At 41.2% G+C, this 19,939-nt stretch overlaps 1 protein-coding gene and 1 long non-coding RNA gene across 4 annotated transcripts in view; both read right to left on the bottom strand.

Moving 5' to 3' along the window:
• The window catches only part of LOC135361971 (uncharacterized), a 409,252-nt gene that overhangs the window by 254,079 nt on the left and 135,234 nt on the right, over positions 1–19,939 (bottom strand). For all 3 annotated transcript variants that reach the window (XR_010406271.1, XR_010406270.1, XR_010406269.1), the window contains exon 2: positions 11,718–11,852. This is a non-coding gene — a long non-coding RNA (uncharacterized LOC135361971). The remainder of the gene's footprint in view (positions 1–11,717; positions 11,853–19,939) is intronic.
• Positions 18,501–19,854, bottom strand: HAPSTR2 (HUWE1 associated protein modifying stress responses 2). Its single transcript, XM_045870210.3, has one exon. It carries the CDS (start codon positions 19,671–19,673, stop codon positions 18,798–18,800), a length of 876 nt encoding a protein of 291 aa, XP_045726166.1. The 5' UTR covers positions 19,674–19,854; the 3' UTR covers positions 18,501–18,797.

Genomic DNA, 19,939 nt, shown 5'->3' with positions numbered 1-19,939 from the left:
CTCATCTATAAGATTGGTTAACTCTCTCCAATTCCTAAAGGTCTCCCAGTTCTAACAAGCTATCATTTTATGATTCTACATAATTCAAATTTCGTTCATTAAAAAACAACACTAACAGGATTTGAAAATTAACTAAAAATGATAACATCTCCTGAGGGAAAAAAATTTAAACCTTGAAGAGTTCACAAGTGCCATCCTCAGTGCCTCTTGCACACCCATTTAGATTGCCTCCCCAGACAATAATCTATATTCTGATGGTTGGAAGCAGCCAGCAAGTAGGGACTGGGGTTTTGCACAATAGGACCTCTGGTGGTTTCGTGATCTAAAAAAGCACAGGTCAAATTAGAAAGTTTTGTTTTGTTATTTTGTTTGTTTTGTACTTTTGTAAACATACATAGGTTAGACATTCAATTCCTCCTTTGACATGGTTCTCTGTTTTTACCAGTTCACAACCCCCCACACGCCCCGCCTCCACCCCATTCCAAACCTCTGCCCCATAGGTTCCTTGTTAGCAGCATTCACTCAGAGAGATTGTAACGTTACTGAAAGAACACCAAAATACAATTCTGCTCACCATTAATCCTTGTCTTCTCCAGCCCTCCACAGTACAATTGCCTCTCTATTTCATTCATTGCTCCCCCATCTACAACCTGCACATATTTGCAGTCAATCGGAGAAGTAATTACTTTTGTACGGGAACACCACAAACCAACTCTTATTTCCACTAGAACACAAATATCAATTAAGCATAAAATTCAACTTAGGATTGAAGTGCTGCCGAACCTCCCACCAAAAAAAGAGAAAAAGATTCAGTCCTATTCTTTAACAGGATTTCAGGCCTCGTTTTTTAAAAGGTTGGGGGAAAGCAGGAATCCCTTCAAACAGTTTAAATTGTCCTATTTTTCATTCTTGGAGCAATTTTCTTGGTGTAAAACTTAGGTTAAAAGCTGCAAAAATAGATCTAAGAAATATAGAAAATGATGTTCTACATTTTTCAGTAGCTCAAAAGATGTTTTCTGTAAATCAGATAAAAATTGCCATTTGAAGAGTATCACTTGGATAATAATGGTAGAAACATATTCAAGGTAAATGAGGGTTGGTAAGGATTAATTCTGCAAAAATAAGAAACTTTGTTCTTGTGATTGACTTTACTGAGTCATGCAACCATTTGAAATGCATATGCTATGAGAAATCAAATATTGCAAAAAAAAAGTGAGAATCAGATTTCATTACATAAATAATCAAATAATTTCTCCTATATTATAATTGCTTTTCAAATACTTAAAACTTAACAAAATCTACTATCCTGGCAAACACAAGAGAATCCTCCTAAACTAAAATTGCATGAAGATATTTTGTCCTGGGAAATGGTCTTCCCTTTACTGTTCCAAGTTCTGTTATTCTCTTAATGACCTGTTTTTCATTTGAAGTTGTGTGTGGGGGGGGGGGGGTGTACATGTATACAATTCATCCACACAGAGACAAATGCTCACATACCTGATACAAACAAGGCGCGGGGGGGGGGGGGGGCGCGCTGGTCCTTGACCAGCCTGTCTTCCTTCTCTTATTAATACAACTTCTAATCACACACCAGAGCCTATAATCTTGAACTTTGAAAAATAAAATACATTCATAGACGTATGAAAAGTAACCCCCAAGAAATGCATTCCTAAATCCTTTAAAATAAACAAATTAAGCGTCCAAGAATAGGAATTCAAGGAGATTTAAATTTGAATTAGCTTAACTACTTTTGACAAGTTTACACATGAAAGACACCAAGATTGTATGTACTACTTGCTGCTTTAAGAAGTTTCATTCTGTCTGTCTATATAAAAAGTTTCGGCCAAAGTTAAATCAATCTCCTCTACTGATTTTCAACATTAGACAAATACCCAGCCCTTTTTTTCTTTCTTTTTTTTTTTTTTTTTTTTTTTTTGAACCCTGCTTTCAGCCTGACTTTTTCCCCAATTGAAATTCAGGCCCTCAATGGTTGGTTTTTCTTGGTTCTAAATGTTGATAAAAAAGGGTTTTCTCCACTCCCTCAATTTGATGTGACAGGCTTCTGACATGAATAATGGAAGCATTTCTTTCACAGGCAAATCAACTTAATTTAGCAAGCCTTTATACTCTCAGTGGGCAAGCCACAATCCCCGAGATTCCATGAGAGCCTTTAAGTTAGACGAAATCTTTAGAATTTGCAGAAAATGTATAAAGTAAACAACACTTATTTTGTCACAATACTTGAATAACTTTTATGCAGGAGTTACAGATGAATATATTACTTCCTAATCAGATCTTGATTTACAAGCAATTTACAAGCTCAAGGGAAACTAGCCCTTAGTAAGAAAAATAAGAGAAGTCTCTACACAAATAAATTTTAAAGCCTAAAGATTGAAAACAAAACACAACGAAAAGCTGAGAAAACAAAAAACAAACACCCTCTCCCTCCAAACAAAAAAGACAAATGAAAAACAAGATACATATACCTTGCAGGGCTGAGTGGAGTTTATAACAGCATTAGAGAAGAACTATTTTGAACAATCCTTTTAGGCAGGATCTTGGGAGAACTGAGAGGGCAGCACTTCCTAACCATCAGATTAAAAGGAATAGATCCTACAGTCATTTCCACTTCCAAATTCAGGACCCAGTTATTCCCTCCCCCCACCACCCCGAGAACATTTCAAGACAGAAAAAGACATGTTAATAATGCATTAGTGAAAGAGGGATGGGACTCAGAAGAATAAAACTAGACATATGGCTTCTGAGTTGGCCATTGAGGAATGATTAAAAAATGAAGGAAACCAGACTCAGAGCGCAACAGATTTTGCATTAAAACAGTCTCTAACAGAATATGGAGGTTGGCATTTGCCCTCTGGCCTTCTGTATCATTTTTTTAAGGGGAAGATAGGAAGAAAAGAAAGAACACAGGACTGGGAATCCGGAGACCTTCTTCCAGCTGAGCCAGAACATTTCCTGTGACCTTCAATAAGTCCCTTCCCCTCTCTGGACCTCTGAGTCCTCTTCTGTTCAATGAGAAGGCAGAACTAGATGATCTCTAAGGTTCCTTCCAATTCTAAAATGCTCTATTTCCATACCCCAGTGACAAAAGTCTAGATGAATAGTGATAAAAGTACTCAATTATTACATATAATTCAGAAATCTTAAAGAGTGCTTTACAACTCTGGGATTGGGGCTTGAGCAGATTTAGCAGATCCACCTTGCGCTTCCTCTGGCAGCTTTCCAGAATTTACTGTTGGCAAATATATAGAAAACAATGTGCTTGCATCTGCCAAGGAAAACCCCACCAACTGAGAGTTTCTTGGAGCAAAATCAGTTCTTTTTATCCTCAACTGTTTTTCTTATCCTCAACTTCTGAGAATATTTATAAAATGGTAAATGATAAATGAGAAGAGAATTTTACCTACATGCACACTTTTTGCAGGACTTTTGATGTATTACAATTTTCAGCGTACAAATAAAAATAGAATTCTGTCCCAATAATATACTCTTTTAGTTAAGACAGTTTCTGTTTTACTGTTATTTAAAATTTTTATGAAGATCCGTTCAAGTAAGAAAATAACTGGCTTCCTTCCTCAATGTCAGACTTTTCACCTTATATTTCAATCTCACTCTATATGTTAAGGTTGTGGAATTTATAAATTAGGAGGCAACTGTTACAGTTAAAAAAAAAGATGCTCTAAATTTCATATAATAATAAACTGCAGTGAACTATTTTCACATAAATATTTTTTCAAAGAATAAAGAACCATGTTTTTTAAAAAATACACACTCTATACATCTTTAAGCCATTCTCCACCCCTTCTCATAATTAGTTAATCAGCCAATTAGGGGTTCCAACAATTACAAATGTCAGGGAAGGTACAAAGGAAAGAAAAACAGGAACCTATCAAGGTAGAAGAAAATCCTTTTACTTTAAAGGGTGTCCACCATTAACCTCTGAAGAATTCTACTCCACCTTGATGGATTTGTTATGCCCAGTCTCGACCCCTCCCACCTTCTCTCCCTATTATAATTGTTAGGTCAGTTAATTGGCTGATTAAGGATATACTGGAATTTTTATTAACTGGCAATTAGAGTCAGACCCAAGGCATATAGAATCCCTTCTGATTGGGAGTGTCACTTAAGTTACAAAGATTAATAAAGTCAAACGGGTTTTAAAGTATGGTTTGGTTAATTTAGCCTTCTCATATGGATATTTTAGCATCATCCATAGCTTTAATATCATCTCAGTTGCTTTCCAACCAAACTGCAGGAAAAAAAGGGAGGAATATTGTATAATCACAAGCCCTAGAGATGTTTCCATCTGCTATGATAACAACTCCTGCATTTTATTCATGACATTCTTATTTCCTTTCTATTCAGGTCCATTCCAACAGAAGACCCAAGTTCCACCTTCAAAAAACCCACAGTAGTATGATACATGGCATGCCCTCATCCCCTTGGCCTAGTTAAATCCTCTCACAGTCTCTTTTCATAACTTCTCTAAGACAAGGTGGCACTTATGAAGATCCATTACACAAGATGTCCAGTTATGGCCAAGATTTGTAAATGCTCCCTTACAATCCCAAAACAGTTTGTGATATTATAACAGAATAGTATCCTTGTATTAAAATTATGACCCAGTGAGGCAGAATGGAGCATGTCAATAATAACATGGACAAGCAGCTGCAGAATGTACATGTGGAATGGGTTGGATAGTCCCAGAAAAATGCTAGAGGCAGTATAAAGTATAAAGTAAAAGTTACATCCAAGAGCTTTGGATCAGATATGGCCCAAATCAAAATTCTGGCTCTACCAGGTACTTAAAAGTGTGACCCTGGGTTAGTTACTTGGCCTGTGTGAGCTTTGGTTTTTTTCATCTATAAAATGAGGATAATAACAGAAGCCATCTCATAAGTTTAATGGGAGGATTACAAGATAATGCATGCAAAGAGTTTATCTCAGTGCATGGCACATAGTAACTGTTCAATGAACAAAAGCTATTATTGACATGACTGTCTTTCCTTGTTCAATTTACCAGCTGTTTGAACAAACCAACAGGCTTACAGGAACATTTGCTATTCTGTAGGCAGTCTGAAAACTTAGGAAAACCTATAGGACAGAAATCAGAGAACACAAAATCCCACTGTGTGAAGGGTGGAAAGAGTTCGACAGTGGTAAACCCAGGATTGGGGAAATGTAACATTCCTGGGATCTAGGTCTACATCAGGTTGACAGGACTGGGAAGGCCATGGGGCTGTCCAATTGCTGAGGCCTGCAAGTTATTCACAAAACCTATTGCACTTTCAGAGTTAGGCACATGGAGAATTACACCAGACAACTCGATATCCCATAGGCATAGAGGTTAAAAGCATGGATTGTGGAGCCAGACTGCTCAGATTTTAGTTTTGTTTTGCGTTTAAAGATTTTAGTTTTTTTAAGTAACCTCTATCCTCAACGTGGGGCTCAAACTCATGACCCCAAGATCAAGAGTTGCATGCCCTATGGACTGAGCCAGCCGGCTGCCCCAGACTGCTTGGGTTTTAGTTTCTACTGTCAATAGCTGTTTGACCTTAGGCAATGTAGTTAACCTCTCTGTGCCTCAATTTCCTCCTCTGTAAAATAGGGGATGGTATTAGGTCCTAATTTATAATCCATGTTATAAAAACTAAATGAGTTGGGGCGCCTGGGTGGCTCAGTTGGTTAAGCGACTGCCTTCGGCTCAGGTCATGATCCTGGAGTCCCGGGATCGAGTCCCGCATCGGGCTCCCTGCTCGGCAGGGAATCTGCTTCTCCCTCTGACCCTCCTCCCTCTCATGCTCTCTGTCTCTCATTCTCTCTGTCTCAAATAAATAAATAAAATCTTAAAAAAAAAAAAAACTAAATGAGTTAATATTTGTAACTCTTAGAAGACTACCTGGCAAAAATGAGCTTTATATAAGTTTTTGTTAAATTAAATAAATAAAACCTGTAAAGCAGCATTCACTTTGCCCCCATGTCACTACCATCCTGCCCTCCAAACAGCAAGTGTTTAGGAGACGTGATGATGTATTTGATCCTTGCAGCAGCTTTGCAAGATGGCAATGAGATGACCAGAGGCCAGAAAAGGAAGACAGAGATGGAGCCAGGAATCCAAAAGCCAGTACTCGCTTTTCTCATTACTGGTTTAATAGCCCAGCGACACACAGGCACATATAGTATCCATCACTTTTGTTAGTCCTTTAACCTGAGAGGAAAAGGGCAGCAAACAGTGGACAAAACTGGAAAGGCAGTGAAGTCTATCTTTGAACCTTGATTCTTTTTTTTTTTTTTTTAAAGATTTTGTCTATTTATTTGACAGAGAGAGATATAGCGAGAGAGGGAACATAAGCAGAAGGACTGGCAGAGGGAGAAGCAGGCTTCCCACAGAGCAGGGAGCCGGACGTGGGGCTCGATCCCAGGACCCTGGGATCATGACCTGAGCCGAAGGCAGACGCCCAATGACTGAGCCACCCAGGCACCCCTGAACCTTGATTCTTTCAGAACTCTCCCTCAACTCAGAAGTTGCTTTCTTCCAGGGCGCCTGGGTGGCTCAGTTGGTTAAGTGTCAGCCTTCAGCTCAGGTCATGATGCCAGGGTCCTGGGATCAAGCCCCACATCAAGCCCCACATCGAGCCCCACAACGGGCTCCCTGCTCAGCCGGGGCTCTCTGCTTGTCCCTCTGCCTCTCCCCCTCCCCCACTGACTTGTGCACTCTCTCTCACTCACATTCTCTCTCTCAAAGAAATAAGTAAAATCTTTTTTTTTTTTTTAAAGAAGTTGCTTTCCCCTTTCCCTCCAACACACAAGTGTTAAACCTACTCCTGTAAAAAAAAAAAAAAATTCAAACGGAAACACAGAATGTTAGAGTTGGAAGGTCTATGTCCAAGTTTTATGTCCTCATATTATAGATGAGGTCACTGGTGCCCACAGAGGGGAAATGACTTTAGTTAAATGATCAAATTCATACTTTTTTCCATTCTCTTCAGATTCAGTATCAAGTTGCATTTAGAGAAGAACAATGGACTGCTCTCATCCCAACATTTGCCGTTTGGATTCTTTGTAGATTGGCATGCCTTCCAAGAGTTCAAGCCAAATGCCACTTCATGAGTTCTGATGTGCTGTTTGCATGGGGCATTCCAATGCAAATCGAGTGTCTTGGTCATAACATCTTGGTCTTGCTCTTCTCCCAGATTTGCATCACTAATATATGCAAGTGCCATATAGTCCAAGGGCATCTGGGGGATAAAACTACATAGGAAATGTTGCCCTTTCATGGTTCTATTTTCTCAATGGAAATTTCGTTACTATGGCAAGTTTCCCCAAAGCAGCATTTTTACTCCACTTGTGAACCTGAAGGATTGTTAATCACATGACCAAGGAAAAGTAGTGTGTACTGCGTGTAGGAGCATGGAAGCAAAGAAGAGGTAGAATTTAGAGATAAAAAAAAGAGATTGTACATTGTGACTACAGTTGATAACACATGGCGACTATAGTTGATAACACCATATTGTATAATTGAAATCAGCTAAGAGGAGAACTTAAATGTTCTCAGCATAAAAAATAAAGGCACATATGGGAGGTGATGGATGTGTTAATTAACCCGATGAGGTAGGGGAAACCCTTTCACAGTGTATATATACACCAAATCATCAGGTTGTACATTTGAAATATCTTACAATTTTATTTGTCAATTATACCTCAATAAAGCTAGAGAGAGAAAAAGAAAGATATTGTTGCATCCAACCTTCCCCTCATCTTATGTATGAGGAAACGAAAGGCCAGAGAAGGCATGGCAAGTTAGGATTGACAACCTGGTCTCTCAACTCCTGGTCCAGAGTTCCTTCACAATTTGGTATACAAATTTCAGTTTATACGAAATTTCTTCAGCAATCAATATATGCATCGAAGTGGAAGTGCATCATGTTACCTCAGGGTACCACCCTGGGACTTAATCTAATTTACATTCACAATCCCTTCTGTGTTAAAGATGTTGCTTTCCTTTCTTGGGCAGAAAAATACTATAATTTCAGTTAAAACCTTTCCAGGAATTCCAAGTATGGGAGGTGGATGTTGCTAGGGAATGCTAATAAGAGGTCAAAATAGCACTCAAACCCTCTATGTGTCAGAACAGAAACTTTCCAGAAATATTTACTCAGCACTCTACCTTTTATCATTTGAAAATGCTTTCAATTAAGAAGAGGTCTCTTTTTAGATAGCCATACTGCATTTAGGGAAATTCAATCACATAGCATTTTAATAGTACATCTCTTCCCCTAATTTTCGCAGTTATCTGCTGATCTTAATTTTCCAATGAAAACCATACATTAACATTGCAGTTTTGAAGAAAATGAATAACATTTCTTATTATGTTATAGGTCAATAGTTAATGCAGTTGAAGTTTCATTTCTCTCCCATTAAAATTGCTTATTTGCCTCATCTCGATGTATATCAAATGGTAATAAGATACGGAATATAAAAGGTTGTGACCCATGCCAGTAGGTTTTGCTGTTTCTAGGGTTTTCTTGTTAATTGGTTGCATTGTATGTCAGATCTGATTCTTCCACGCCATTGTTAAGGCTGATGCTTCTTCAGAATACCACTGAAAATAGAACTAGAAGGAGTTTCACCAAAACAAGGAACTAGAAGTAAAATTTCCTAAAGGCAGAGCAATGGTTTTTACTTTTTACTTTTATGGTTTGGAAAATAAAATGCATTCCATCCTGTGAAACTCGTTGAGTATGAAAAAGAGTGTTTTACCAGGAAAAAAAGAAAAAAAAAACTACTCAATTTGTAATTCATCACTGATTTCAGAGGTTTCAGGTTAAAACACATTTCTGGAAATAGAAAACTGACATATGAAGAAAATACTCTTGCCAGCTTCATATTTTACTTCACCTAATAAACACCCTCCTTAGCTATGGGGCATAAGATATTTTTGTAAATGAAATTGTATGCTAACCCCTCCAGAGGAGCTCACTTTTTGAACCAATGGAATAATTGTTTTGCAATGTGAATAATCCCTCTCTCATTTATCTATTGTTAGTGGTTGGATTTTTGTTCGTTAAAATATTTAAAAGAGAGCTAGCCTACACATTCTTGTCTCTCAGCACTTGAAAGGTAGGACTTGGGGAAAGTGAAAAAGCAAGGTAAGGACACTGGCCAGGAAGTCAGAAGACCATGGTTGAATCCAGCTCCAGCACTCACTAGCCAAGCAACTGGGGTCAAGTCACTATATACCATTCTTGGCCTCAGTTTCCTTACCTGTACTGGTGTCAGATAAAGAAACTAAAAGAATCGAATGTAATTATCTATGCAAAAACACTTGGTAAACTATAAAATGCTTGACAAATAAAGCTGATAAGCATAACAACTAATTAAATGCTCCCTACTCCCCCTTCCAAAGCCAACAATGGAAAGGAAAATCAACAGCTATGTAACAGGAAAGTTGGACCTCAAAGAACCTAATTTTAATCAAATAGCCTAAAGTTGGAGCCCTGGCTTGAAAAGGAAATGAACTAGTCAGGTAACATCGGAAAAGCCACATTCAGTTGGAGCTAACTTAGCCTGTGTGGAGTCTCTGACACTGGCACCTAGGGGCACATTGTGAGGTTGGAAAATAATTTCACTGAAGACTGACCCAGTGCAGAAAATGCATGCAGAAAATCCCCGGGGTGATCAGTGAATTTCGACTCTGTTAGGATCTACTTCAAATTTGATTCTGTATATGCTGTAATTCATTAGATTTGAAAAACACTTGATCCTTTAAGGCTCAGTTCAGTTACCTCTTCCATAATCAGCTGTTAAATCTCTTCAGTTGGAATTAAACTCTCCCTAGTCTGTGCCCCTAATATAAGTGGTATGCCTCCAGTATGACACTCACTAAAATACAGTTTATCTTAGAGTATGTCTGTGCGTGTGTGCACGTGCATATGTGTATTCATAATCTTGTGTACTGCCTCACTCACAAAAGTATAATCTAAGCTCCTGAGGTCAGGAACCACATCTTGGTCATCATTATGTATCTTTCACAGCACCTAGCACATTGCCTTACATATAGTAGTTGCTCAGTCAGGACTGCTGATTGTTAAAGGGAATGAGAACATACATTTACTGTTAAGAGAAGTATTCCCTTTTTTCTATACTGTAAAACTATCTATTTCAAGCTTTTTTTAAAGATTTTTATTTTATTTATTTGACAGAGAGAGACAGCAAGAGAGGGAACACAAGCGGGGGGGCGGGAGAGGGAGAAGCAGGCTTCCCACGGAGCAGGGAGCCCAACACGGGGCTCGATCCCAGGACCCTGGGATCATGACCTGAACCAAAGGCAGTCGCTTAACCAACTGAGCCACCCAGGTGACCCTATTTCAAGCTTTAAGGTGTGGTTGATGATCCCAGATCTGACAATAGGGATTCACATTCTTGATGGAGCTGAGTATGGTTGTTAAATCCCTCAAGGGAGGTCAGTGTACTTGAGTTTTAAGTTCCATGCCATCTGGAGACTATGTCCATTTAGGACAGTGTTGTCCAATACAGGAGTCACTAGCCACATGTGCCTATTGAGCACATAAAATGTGCCAAGACTGAATCGAGATATACTGTAAATACAAAACACATACCAAATTTCCAAGACTTAGAACAAGATTTAAAAAACAATATAAAATATCTCATTAGTAATTTTTATATTGATTGCATGTTGAAATGAAAATATTTTGGATATACTGCGTGAAATAAAATATATTATTAAAAGTAATTCACCTTTTTATTTTTATTTTTTTAATGTGGCTACTAGAAAATTTAGAATTACATGTGTGGCTTGCATTATTTATTTTTTTAAAGATTTATTTATATGAGAGAGGGGGGCAGAGGGAGAGAATCCTCAGACTCCCCGCTGAGCAGGGAGCCCAATAAAGGGCTCGATCCCAGGACCCTGAGATCATGACCTGAGCCGAAATCAAGAGTCCTATGCTTAACCAACTGAGCCACTCAGGCACCTCGTGGCTTGCATTATATTTCCAGTGGACAGCACTAACATTGGAAACCAGCCCCCAGAAGAGGATCTATCATTAAAACAACCTAAATGCTACTAATTAGCACATCCACTAATTCCTCTTGAGACCAATAGGACCCCAAAAACCAAAGGGCTATGACACAAAGCACAGATACAATACTACGTCTTCATCTCTGAAATACCTAAGTCTGTACCCAAGCAAGGAATAGGAGTTCCAGATGAAGGCCTTCCAAGCAGAGAAGAGAATTCTAAAATTTTCAGGAGTTAAAATGAGAAAAGGCATTCTTAAAGTTTCTGAACAAAACCTCAATATGTACCAACTTAACTTGTGCTGACATGATGCCACAACAAACTGAAAAGGTAAAATAAAATCCAAATGCTTTGCATGAGGTAGCACAGTGCCTTGCATCCTAACAATGTTTATTGAAGTGAATTGAATTTGGAAGAGGTTGTCTAATTGGATTTGATCTCTTTTTAAACTGAAGTCAATGAACCAGGGTATGTCCATACACAACGCTAAAACTCTCCACTGAGTCTATTACCATGTATTGAGGGTGGATACTGTGCTCTCTTGGCCCTTTATATAGCAACGACTGGATCCCTGCTAGAGCATCAGCCATCACAGAGAGGAATCAGGTATAAATGTAACCTTCATTGTAATAAATACTGTCTTATATCTATGTTTCACCTTAAGCAGGAGGGCTCCTTGTCGCATCCCTGAGACAGCATCATAACAAAGCCTTCGACTACTGCACACACCTGCGGTAGCTACATTTCATCAGCCACGAAGATTTAGGTGCCATCTATGAGGCACAGACAGCGCCTGAAATTGGGAAAATTAAGAAGAGACTTTAAGAAATAGGAAGAACTCGCTAACCAACTATTTGGGTGGGGGGCTTTTGCAATGTGTAAGTACATCAAATCATTATGTTGTACGCTTTAAACATCTTTCAGTTGGAGTTGTCAATTATACCTTAATAAAAAAAAAAGACATAGGAAGAACCAATTTTTAAGCAAAGGCAATGTAAATACTGAGAGAACAGCCCTGTTAAATTACACATAATTCCACTTAAGACATGAAAAGCCAAGAGCATTATCAACAAGTCTATTCAGTTAATTCAGGGAAATATAAAAAGAAAAACATTTGACCCAGGCATTTAGCATTGTGAAAACAGACTAAGCAGTTGATTGATCGATCTATTTTCAACAGGTTGTGTGGACATCCTGTAGGCACAGACTTAGTCTGAGGCTATTGCCTTAAGAGGTAAAAATCCAATCAGCTATAGTAAAGTGGAGATGGCCACAGTGACCCAGTAACCTCTGCTCAAACTTTACCCATATTAGGACACTCTTATACTAGGTTGTTTTGAATGAGACCCAAATGTATTTATGTATTTTCCTAGTCTTCTTTATCACCTTCTTGTGTACTACTGAGCAGTTTTTGAGGAGACAAGTCACTATTACAATGTTGTCAAGGCCCTTCTCATTTTCTAGTTCAAATCCTTGTTCATGCTGTTTGCTAAGTACTTGTTCCCTGTGACAGCTTTCAGCCAAACAGAACACTCTGAATGCTGCATTCCAAACCACTCTGTCCTGCTGGGCTCCGGGTGAAACAAGCTCTTCAAACTCCATCATGTGAACTTTTCACAAGGAACAATCTCCCTCAGACAATTCCATTCAAAGATACTATCCGTGAAACTGGGACTCAGGGAAGGGGTGACATCACAGGCTTCCCCTTCTGGCCAGGGTCATGACCACCAAAGTTGTACTTAAGAGGCTCCCACGTGGTTCAGCACATGATTTTCTTAATGATCTAACATTTCCCCCAATTTTCCCATAAGCTTCCAATTTAAGATATTCACACTTAAACACAAAATTGGGTACTGGTGTCAAGAAAGCCTGGGATTTCAAGAACAATGAGAAATTTGCAACCAGGGTCTCTATTACTATTAGGGGTAGGAGGGTAAATATAAAACATACTATATAATATGTGCCATAGGCGGGGTTTTTTTTGGCCGTGTTGGGAATCATAGAAACAAATAGTATTATATCCAACCAAGAGGCTGGAAAAGAAAAGAGAGAGAGAGAAAATTAGATTGTTTTAAATGTCTAAAGCCAAGGTTTGGACACAAAAGCTATAAAAAGATGCAGGATTATTCCACTGAGATGGACGGCCAGTTTGCCTGCAGTTAGGTTACAACAGAAGAGAACAGCACACCAGGCTACATTTTGAGGAATCTGGGATTGTTTTCAGAAAGACCTGCCTGGTAGCTCCTGAAGAAGGCGGCTTTGGACTCTCCTAAAAGATGTTTAAGTTGAAGACAGTAAGCCACGGATCCAGGATGATTTCCATTCCTGTTCTCACCAGAGTTGGGGCATGTGAACTGGGTGGCTTTCTAGGTCCCCCTTTAGTCCACTGAGTCTATGAACTTCTCTGTGTAACATCGTACTGCTCAACTTATTATTTTTTTAAAAGAATAATGCCTGAATAAGGGGGCATTTGCCCGTAAAAAGCCCCTTAAGCATTCAAAATTGTTTTTTTTTTTTAAAGATTTTATTTATTTATTTGAGACAGAGAGAACGAGAGAGAGAGAGCACATGAGAGGGGGGAGGGTCAGAGGCAGAAGCAGGCTCCCTGCCGAGCAGAGAGCCCGATGCGGGACTCGATCCAGGGACTCCAGGATCATGACCTGAGCCGAAGGCAGTCGCTTAACCAACTGAGCCACCCAGGCGCCCCAAAATTGTTTTTTTAATTCTTGACCTGCTGAGGAAGATGGAACCAAAAGAGAGAGGAAGCCTGGGAGTCCTTGTTTCAAGGAGCTCACGGAGCTCAGCTAGTCGGACACTAGATTATCAAAATGAGAATATCACAGAAAGAGGGTAATTGCTACCACTGCCTATTGAATTAGATCACAGATCAGAAAGTGCCAGAGCTGTGGACACCTTAAAGATCATCTAACATAACTAACTCCTTTATTTCATATATAAAAAGCAAAAAAGGCTGACTTGCTCCAAGTCACTGGGAAAGTCAAAACTTAAACCCGGATCCCGTGGGCTTGCCACTGACGCCTGAGATATGACAATCATATCTACAAATGAGGAGGAATGTTGATAACTTATTATTATAGGCTACACTTCTTTGAGGAAGCACACATAATGCCCCATAGAATAAAACTGCTCCTCCAAAGTTTTATTTTGAGCTTTCCTTCCCATAATATAATTTTATGACAAAAATAATTCTTCCATTAAAAAATATAAAAGTATTGTATAATTTTGAATATGTCTTTTTAACTTACACATGCAGTAACGGAGATGTGTACACACCTCCCTAGGGAAGAGACCCCATTGGGATGAGACTTAATGGTTTGCAGTCTAGTGGGGCAGACAGACACAAACTGACAATTCCCGTGATGAGTCCAAAATGAGAACTCTGGGGAGGGGACTTTAACCCCAACTTGGAAGGGAGAGGAAGGTATGAAAATTAAAAAGGCCAGAGTCCAGAGAAGATCGAAAGGAAATTTCAAGTAGTCCTGTTTGGTTGGTGGCTGAAGTGCGCTGGTGGCAAGGGATGACCTGTATTCCCTGAATGCACAAGGCCAACAGCTTCCCCCAAAGAAACACAACACAGTAAAGACAGTATGCTTGCCATGCCAGAGTGGCCTCATAGTACAAGTTTCCTAGCCCCACTCAATCATCAGCATATTAATTAAAAGGTCATACACAATATAACTCAGGGAGGCACAGTGAACAATGGACTGGAACCTGGTATGTGGTATTAGTCTTACCAATGAGTCACTGTAGCCCTCCTGGGTGAGGTCACTTGTCCCATCTGTAAACTCAATAGTTGACCCTGCCCTAGATGATCTTTAAGGTCCCTCTTGGCTCTGAACTTAGGAAGGATCCCACCATGCATATGCTACTAGAGGAATTCTGTAAGCCTCCATGAAGGCCCGGGCTGATCAACAACAAACCCTCCCCTGACCCCCTACTCAATCATCATTTCGTAAACGGCAAAATGATCTCACGGCAATGTTTCCTAACTCTCAGTTCGTAAGGAATTTTGACTAGCAAGCAGTGGTTTAATGGATAAAATAGTCAGCTAGAGGTTAGGAAATCAGAGGCTTTTCTCAGGTTCCTATAAAAGGACACAAATGAGGAGATTTCATTTAACAACAAGTTTTAGACTCAGTCTTCTCATCTGCACTCCTAGAAGGAAAATTTATGAGATATGCAAAGTGAGGGATGCCTAGCTGACTCAGTCAGAATAGCATGCGACTCTTGATCTCGGGGTTGTGAGTTTGAGTCCCGCATTGGGTGTAGAGATTACTTAAATAAACTTAAAAAAAAGAGGGAGAGATGCAAAGTGATGATAAAGATAGTAAGTACAAAAGGAGGGAATAACTTTAAGCCTGCACAGAAATTTCACCACCAATGATCAATTTTAAATTAGCTCCTTGAATCAATCACAAAGCTCACAGTGGGGTCCCTTGGGTTTCAGACTTCTCTGTGGTTCTTTAACCATGCTATCGTGGAAGGTTAAGGTTAAGGTGACAAGACTGCTGACTGTCTCAACAGCCACTTCTTAGGCCCTTCAATATAGGATAAATACATACATGCATACATGCATATACACATAGAAATTAGCTCAGGGGCTTCAGACTTTACCAGGCATCACAATTACTGAGGCCTCCTCCTGAAAGAGGGTCGCTTCAGGGACCCTCCTATTGAGATTTTAATTCACCTGGAGCTGCTACCTTCATAAGCAACTCAGGATATTCCCAAGGGAGGTGGTCATGAGACTGACCACTTTTCAAAAAGCTGAATCTGATAGTTAGGAATAAGGGTAAAGGCATGCAGGGAGAAATCATCTAGAAATTAGAGTATGGGCTTCAGGTGTCCTTCCTGGGCAGTAAGTAAACAAAGGGAGAAAGGAAATAGCTAAGCCTGAGTCTGGATGGGGGCTCACTCATCCACTCATCTAATAAATATTTACTGTGTACCCATATGGGTCAGGCACTGTGCTAGGCACTGGGAATTACAGAAGAAAACAAGACAAATGAGGTCCCTTCCCTCATACTGACATGCCCTCTTACCACTCTCCATACCTACCTGTTAAAGTTACTGTGGTTGCTCAGTCAGTCCTGCAGCCCCTAACACCCCAGTGATTCCACTGGAGGACGGCTCTGGGACACAAGAAGCAGGAAGAATGACAGAAGGGAAGGCATGACTATTTTGTTTTTTCAAGACTAGCCCTCCAGGAGATTCTGCAGCTGGAATTAAAGGCTTTCTCAGTCTTCAAGAAGCAGTACAGAATGCACACTGGGGGTGCCTCCTACCTGGTATGGTTTGAGGTGTGGGAGGGTATGAGTGAGCAAAGGCTTCCCAGAGAAAGTCCTGTCAGGGTAAACATCCCCACAACCCTGATTAACCAAAAGGCAATGTCCCCAGTAACATCCTATAGGCACACCCTGTGCTTTCCCTGCTGGACATCCAGGCATCCTGCTATCTTCCTAAAGGGGGTGGTATCATCCCCTGCCCTAGGATAGAATCTAAAGTACTGGGCCAGGCATTTGAGACCTTCAAATATAATTTGGCCCCTGCCTCCCCTCCCTAGCTCCTGTGATTCCCGAACACACTTTACTGTTTTTCCCTCCTTCTCAAACTTTGTCAGATACTCTTCCCCTACTGGTATCCCCTGTGCCCTCTCTTTCTACACATTTTTCTGGGCCCAGTTCAAATGCTACTTCCTCCAGAAGCTGTAACCCTCTTGGCAAGGAGGACCTTCTTCCTCTGAATTCTTCCGCACAGTCCTTAGGTGCTTTTCCTACAATTAGAAGTGCTTTTTTCACTACATTAATTTACCTTCCAAGTTAGGATGTGCCCCTTGAGGATAAAGATTGTTTTTGGTTTGGTTTTTGGGGTTTTTTTTACATCCCTTCTCAGGACCTAGCACAGTGCCTCAGTAAGTATGTGAAGATTGCCTCAACAGCAAGTTTTTATTCTATCCGGGAATTCACTTTATTTTGTTGTATTATTTTAATGCATTCGTTGATTACAAATCTACTCCAAAGCCCACACTCATGAAACAGAGACAACCTTCTGATATGAACCTAAAGGCAAGGTGTTACTCAACTATCTACAATATTTTATATGCTTGCTTTGGAAGAGCCTGGGGGAGATATGTATATTTTAACTTCCTCCCATCCCTTCCATAACTTCACTGTCACCTCCTCTGCCTCCACACGGACTCTTTCATCACCTCCACTCCACCCACCCCTATTCAGAACCACTTTGGCCTTTTAGGTGTCCCTAGGACTTTCATTTCCAAATCCTTTCCATTCTTACCCCCCTCCCCATATTTTTTCAGGCCAGAGGAAGTAGATCTTTCATAACTCCAGTTATAAGGTGTATCCCTCAGGCAATTTCAGGAACTCCAAGGCTGCCCTAATATGCAGAGTGACAATCCTGAGTATTCATGAGCTAAACACACTTATAATACAAGACCTGGGATATTTAAGCAAGTTTCAACTATCAGAACAGTAGTTTCCTGTTCAAACACAGAGATTCTACTTATTTCTAAATTGATCTGTTTTCCTGCTTTTTCTAAAATATAGTAGATTTTAATGTTTTACTGACTTTTACTTATAGAGAAGGGAGAACATTTATTGAGTACCTTTAGGTGGTACGCACTGGGCTAGATACTTAAATTACGATGTCATCTTATCCTCATGACTACTTTAGGAGACACACAGTTCCATTTTACAGATGAAAAACTGAGGTCAAGAGACATTAAGTGATTTGCCCAAAATAATGCAATGAAGTTGTGGGACTGGGACTTTACTGTTGGTCCTTTTTTAATACAAAGCTCATGCTCTTTTAGTTACATCATGCTGTATCCTTAAATAAAACCCAGTGCATTCTGACTACTGTCTTCCAATTCAAAACAGAGATTACCAAAAAGATGTAACCTTAGGAAAAGGAACTTTTTACATTCCTCAGAAAAAGGAGCACCACTGGGCCACCATCTTTGATCTCAGGATCTCAATTGTTGGCTTAATTTTCCTAAAGAGCACTGAATTGACTCAATATCAAGTATTACCTGCCCAACCATTATAGCACCCCTTTATACCATCACATAATCACCATAATAAGCAGCTATATATATATATTAAAAAGCACCTCACAGCCTAATATGTATTACTTGCACACTTTGTACAAATTAGGTGCATGGTAAAGTGGAGCAAAAATAGAAAACTCCAGATTTCACCAAGATGTCAAGTTTTACATTTTGATAAGATGTAACTGAACTGGCAAAAAATGGTTAAAGCAAATAACCAAATAATAGAGGATAAAAGTATCCTATAACCAAGTAAACACCTATTAGTCCTTCCCCTTTAAGATTTTTAAATAAGGTCACATTTTTCATTCAACAAACATTTATTGAGCACCAGCAACTGTGCTAAGTGCTAAGGAATATAACTGTGAACAAGATAAACCAGGCTCCCGCTTTGACCAGATACTTCTGTTTTTTCTGATCTTGCTAACTACTACATAATACTTGTTCTCTGCTAGAATTATATTTTTGGGAAAGTCAGAGTCATACGAGGCCTCTTCTAGAATACTTTAAAAGTTTCTTTATGGCAAACTTGACGGAAATCTTTGTTTAACTTTGAGAAGAAAACGATGGTCTCGAGCATCCTTTCGACAAGCATGTAGAAGGTCGAGTTAGCTCTCAAATAACATGGCGGCTGGCGGCCAACGGCACGGTTCAGACCATTCGGTTGCGCTTGTGGGTTGGGGAGTCTGTGACACTATCCCCGCACTGGGCCGAGGTGCGCTTGCGGGTCCCCCCACTGTCCAGGCGGAGGGCCAGTTCTTCTGAGTTGAAGGGGTTCAAGTCGTCCTCGAGGAAGCTACTTTTTCGGCGCCCGCCGCCGGTGCCATTGGTGGCGACGCCATTGGTGGTGACGCCATTGTTGGCGACGCCATTGCTGGCTTGAGGCGGGGAGCCGGGTGCACCAGATCTCACGCTGATGCTCGCCATGGCACCACTGAGGCCATGCAGGGCGATGGCCTCGTGGAAGGGCTGCAGGTCGACGTCTACAGACGAACTGGATTCAGTAGCTGTGGCCTGGCCGGTGGCCGCGGCGGGCGGCTTTGGCGGCGTCCTGGGGGTGCGCGATGATGGAGGTGCGGGGGGCACTTTGCCACACAGGAAGCTAATCAGGTCTTCGCGGAGAATGGTGCTTCGGCCCTTCTTCACCCACTCCAGGACGTCTTTGATGCGACGCTGGTAGCCAACCTGGACGCCCAGGTCAAAACTTCGTTGGTGGGCATCCCCGCTCTCTTTGTAGAGACTGGTCACGGCCATGGCCGCATTCTGGAAGGGGTCCCACATGGACAGTTCTGGCTGTGGGCACCCGGAATCCTTGTAGAGCTGGGCCACGGCGGTGGCAGAGATCTGGAAGAGGTGCCACAGCTTCTGCTGCTCGCTCTTGAGCCCCGCTGCCTCAGCGGTCGCCTCCTCCTGCAGCTCAGGGGGCAGCTGCTCTTCCTGCTCGGCCTCGGCCAAGCACTGGCGTTCCCACTTGGAGAACCAGTGCTCCGCGACCTCGGCCTCGCCCTCCTTCGGCTGCTCCTCCATCCTCCTCCTCCTGGCCGCTCGTCTCCTCCACCGCCGCCTCCTCCTCCGCCTACTCTTGCTCCTCCACCTCCGCCTCACCTCCTGCTCCGAGCTCCCCTCCTCCTTCTGTGGCCGCCGCCTCCTCCGCGTGCGCCGGCGGGCGGTCGCGCGGGCGGCGGGGCCCTGAGGCCAACTGTTCCGGCGCGCGCCGCCCGCGGCCCTGGTGCACGCCCCGCCCCGCCCCGCCCGGCCCGGCCCGGCCCCCAGCTACGCCGCGGAGATAACTC

Source organism: Mirounga angustirostris, unplaced genomic scaffold (assembly GCF_029215605.1).
Source record: "Mirounga angustirostris isolate CCGP_5_RB_7025 unplaced genomic scaffold, mMirAng1.0.hap1 SCAF_11, whole genome shotgun sequence".
Classification (NCBI taxonomy): domain Eukaryota; kingdom Metazoa; phylum Chordata; class Mammalia; order Carnivora; family Phocidae; genus Mirounga; species Mirounga angustirostris.
This window is presented reverse-complemented; position numbering and strand designations above follow the sequence as displayed.

Excerpts from the sequence above, each read along its gene's own strand:
- HAPSTR2 (XM_045870210.3), bottom strand. The coding sequence starts at position 19,673 with ATGGAGGAGCAGCCGAAGGAGGGCGAGGCCGAGGTCGCGGAGCACTGG.